Raw genomic sequence first — 4,095 nt, 5'->3', positions numbered from 1 at the left:
ATCATTTTCATGCTGCAGAACCCAAGTGTGCTTCAGCTTGAGATCACAAACCGGACCGGACAATCTCCTTCGTGATATTTTGGTAGAAAAATTCATGGTTCCAAGTCTTCCAGGTCCTGAGGCAGCAAAACAGCCCCAGATCATCCCACTGCCACCACCATATTTTACTGTTGGTTAATTTCATAATGGTGTTTTTTTTAGTTTAAGATCTGGTAACTACAAAGCCCACATTATATAATTTGCATCACTTTCAACCATTCAGTAATTGAGGACTGTTCCTTTTCTGAAAAGCTGTGCTAGTTTTATGGCAGATGTAACGGTACTCAAACATTCCAAATAGTTGAATCGGTCCACAGAATACTTTCACAGATGTCTTGGGGTCATCAAGATGTTTGTTTTGGCAAATGTGAGACAAGCCTTTGTGTTCTTTTGGGTCAGCAATGGTTTTTGTTTGGTGAACTCTCCCATGGATCCTGTTTTTGCCCAGTCTGTAAATCATGAACTCTGACCTTAACTGAGAAATGTGAAGCCTGTGGTTCTTTAATGCCGTTCTGGGTTCTTCTGTCACCTCCTGGATGAGACTTCAACATGCTCTTGGAGTAATTTTGGGAAGGCTAATCACTGTTCCATGTTTTCTCCATTTGTGTATAATGGCTCTCACTGTGTTTCACTGGAGTCCCAAGCCTTGGAAATGCCTTTGTAACACTTAACATACTGATGGATATCAGTGATTTTTTTCTCAAGTTTTTCTTTAGATGGCATGATGTGTTCCTTCTTGAGATCTTTTAGCCTTCCTTAACTTTGTCTAACAGGTTCTGTTTAAGTGATTTCTTGATTCAACAGATCTTCCAGTAATCAGGCCTGAGTGTGTTTAGTGAAATTGAACGCAGCTCTCCAAAGAAAATGTGGTTAATCACAGTTAATCAATGATTTACCAAGAGGGGCAATTACTTTTTCACACAGGACCAGGTAGGTTTGGATAACTTTTCTCCTCTAATCAATGAAATCATCATTTAAAAAGTGCATTTTATATTTATTTGGGTTATCTTTGTCTCATATCAATTGATGATCTGAACCATGTAAGTGTGACAAATATGCAAAACACCAGGAAATCAGGAAGTGGGCAAACACTTTTTCACTCCACACTAAGTCAATTTGTTTAAAAACAAAGTGAAGCCACAGAGACATGCTGTGACCAAACTAACATATACATGAACCACCCCGTCTCCATTCAGTGCAGTGGACACATTTGTGAGCCTGTTACCTTCGATGACCTTTTAGCCTCTCTAAAAGAGAGCTGCTCTCTCAGTGATGCAGAACTTCATAAATAGCTCCAGCAGCAAGTGCTCCTTGCCTTTTAGCGTCTGGACTCAGAGACGTTTGAGTAGTGCTGTTTCACACACTGAGGTTAATTATGGAGTTCCACAGGGTTCTGTGCTAGGACCAATTCTACTTCTTTCCATTATAGTAACATCCAAAATTTGTGGTGGTGTTCTGCCTCACTTTCTCAGAACAAATATCTGAAAATGTAAGTTCACAGGCAGCATCGACTGCCTCAGAGCACTCTACTACATATATTACATATATTCTAATACTTGTAAAACTGATTTCATGATAAATTCCCCAATGTGCGTTTGTGCACTAGGCTACATTTTGTACAAACTATTACTCCAGTACATTTTTAGCTACAAAAGTAATAAGGCACAAAAACTGATGAAAATGTATTGACTTTACATGAAAATACTAGTAGACTAATCATTAAGGTAATCAGTCACCTAATGCGAGTGCTTTCACAGTAACCGCAGAAAAACATTTAACTGTTCAATAAGCTGCTGTCCATAGATGAGTGAAAAGCAATCATTACAGTGTAATCTATTCAGCCTTTACTCCCCAAGGACATGTGGTTATGAAAAGCATGTTTAAATCTAGGCTCTTGGAAGCTATACTAATTTACCATGTGCTCATTTTACTTGCGCATAATTTAGACACATGGAGCTGTTGTGGTTAAAGCCTGGTCAAACAAACAAACAAACAAACAAACAAAGCTATGCGGTCAAAGCTGCAAAGACTCCTCAGGTAAAGAGTGAACTAGAAATGCAGATTACAATAATGAACCTTTTAGCTCATGAGCCAATCCTGATCAGTCCCAGTAACCCTGACCCAGATAAACATTTGGAGTCTGTCAGTAAGACTTTCACATGACAAAGAGTATCTAGAAAACACACCCTTTGTTCTAATATGAATAGGGGCATGACTGTGCTAAACTCTATGTTGGGGTGTACCATGTTTGACACTGAGCTGTTCGAGCGTGTGTGCGCAATCACCTTCCAGAGAGCAGCACTGACAGCTTGTCAATAGCGGTTTTTCCTTCTACGGCGAAGCAGCGGTCCTTCTCTAAAGTTTGGACTTCCCCGTCACAGCAGGCCACTATCTTCCCAAAATGGGACAGTGACACTCCGACTCTTTTAAACATGCAGCTATACAGCTCCTGGAAGTCCTTGTCAAACGAAAAGCTCCTCAGCCTGTATGACATGTGCAGGACTTGTACCAGACACACCGCGAAGATCGCCAAACTCCACAGAAAAGAGTCCGTGGTGCAGGAGTCCGACCACGACCAGAGAGTGGAGCAGAAGAAGCCCAGAGTGAGAAAGGTGAACAGGTAGAAGAGTCCGTAAAGGCCACTGCCCCCCATGAAGCCAAGGAACAGAAAGATGTTGGCGAGATGGAACACCGATCCTTCCGCACCCTCTTTCCACTCTTTGCACACCGGGTAGGCAGACACCTCCGGCGCCACCGTAAAATTCATGCTTTCGAAGTCGGGCGGCTCCATACTGTATAAAGCGACTCGACCCGCAGCACATCCACCACAGCCAGCCTCGCTCCGTGCCACCAGAGCGGGTAGAAAAACGCTGACACCTCGGCCCATCACTCATAGGTGGAACGCAGAAACAACCAATCAAATCGCTACGTTATATCCAATGAAAAAAAGACGGAGTTTTTACGGAACCATCAGAGCGCGGGTTCGAGTCCAGGTGCGGACAAAGCTCGTGTTACATGATGAAAGGATAAAGACCAGTTTTTACTTACTGTAGAAAACAGTTGCTTTGTGATTTCGTTTGATTATCCTGTTTATTTGTAAATTATTATTATACAGTGTTACCGCCCATAATGCAGAATAAACTCTACCATTACACTTTTGAGATGGTACACACCACAAGTAATTATAGGTTATGTGTTTGCTGCTTTTATGTTAACACAGGTTTCCAGTTCTGTCCTGTTTTAGTTATTTTTCAAAAGATAGTTTTAGTTTATTTCAGTTTTTGTGAGTCTGGAATGTCAACAATTACATACACGTCCCAGTTTTAATGCAAAGTCACACACAAAAAGCTGTAATACAGATATATTCTGATGATATAGAAAATTAAGCTTATGCATTAGTTAAATTAGGACAGTATTTAGAAACCCATTTGAAGGCTTCCTCGCTCTTCGGCTGCTAGTTTGTGTCTTTCAGACACTGTCATGCAACCCACCTCCTAACTCCTTTCACTGCTGGGATTCTTTCTTCTATGATGGGTCATTATAGTTAATTGCCAGATGGCTTACTTTATTTTTGTCTTTAATAAATCATGTTTGGTATTTCCACACAATCTCTCCTTATTGAATTATTTTGTAGATAATCTAATTAAATGTAGAAAAAATATCACTGAATGAAGGGTAAAAAAAAGTAGGTGATAAGAATTCAATTTTAATCACAAACCTACATTCACTGACAAAAATCAAAGCATGAAAAACAGTTATTAACAAGAAAAAACAAAGAAAAACACCTTTAACCACTGCTTGACACCTGAGGCATAACAAACAGAACACACACACACAGACACACACCAAGGCTGTGATGTGACACTGAGGAGATAAAACTGCTTAAAATCTGCTTCATGCATCTGTTAATCTGATTTGACTGACACCAACAAGACATTTAATACATTTTACAAGGGGTCACTTGCCCCTCCCTTCCTTCCCTCCCCATCTCCAGCTGCCTCCCTCTTCCCGCTCCACCACAATCACCCACACATGCAGGGCCTTGGGGTAAAGGTG

The 4,095-nt window shown here is 40.8% G+C and overlaps 1 protein-coding gene across 1 annotated transcript in view; it reads right to left on the bottom strand.

The window, feature by feature from the left end:
• Nucleotides 1-2,914, bottom strand: part of popdc3 (popeye domain containing 3) — a 10,499-nt gene extending 7,585 nt beyond the window's left edge. Inside the window, exon 1 of the mRNA XM_042216014.1 lies at nucleotides 2,325-2,914. Coding sequence (XP_042071948.1) covers nucleotides 2,325-2,830 — 506 coding nt within the window. The 5' untranslated portion in view covers nucleotides 2,831-2,914. The remainder of the gene's footprint in view (nucleotides 1-2,324) is intronic.
• Between the last annotated feature and the right edge of the window lie 1,181 nt (nucleotides 2,915-4,095).

Source organism: Haplochromis burtoni, unplaced genomic scaffold, assembly GCF_018398535.1.
Source record: "Haplochromis burtoni strain Fernald_Lab_line unplaced genomic scaffold, NCSU_Asbu1 Contig_897, whole genome shotgun sequence".
Lineage (NCBI taxonomy): Eukaryota > Metazoa > Chordata > Actinopteri > Cichliformes > Cichlidae > Haplochromis > Haplochromis burtoni.
Note: the sequence above shows the minus strand (reverse complement) of the source record. Positions and strands in the feature narration are given on the sequence as shown.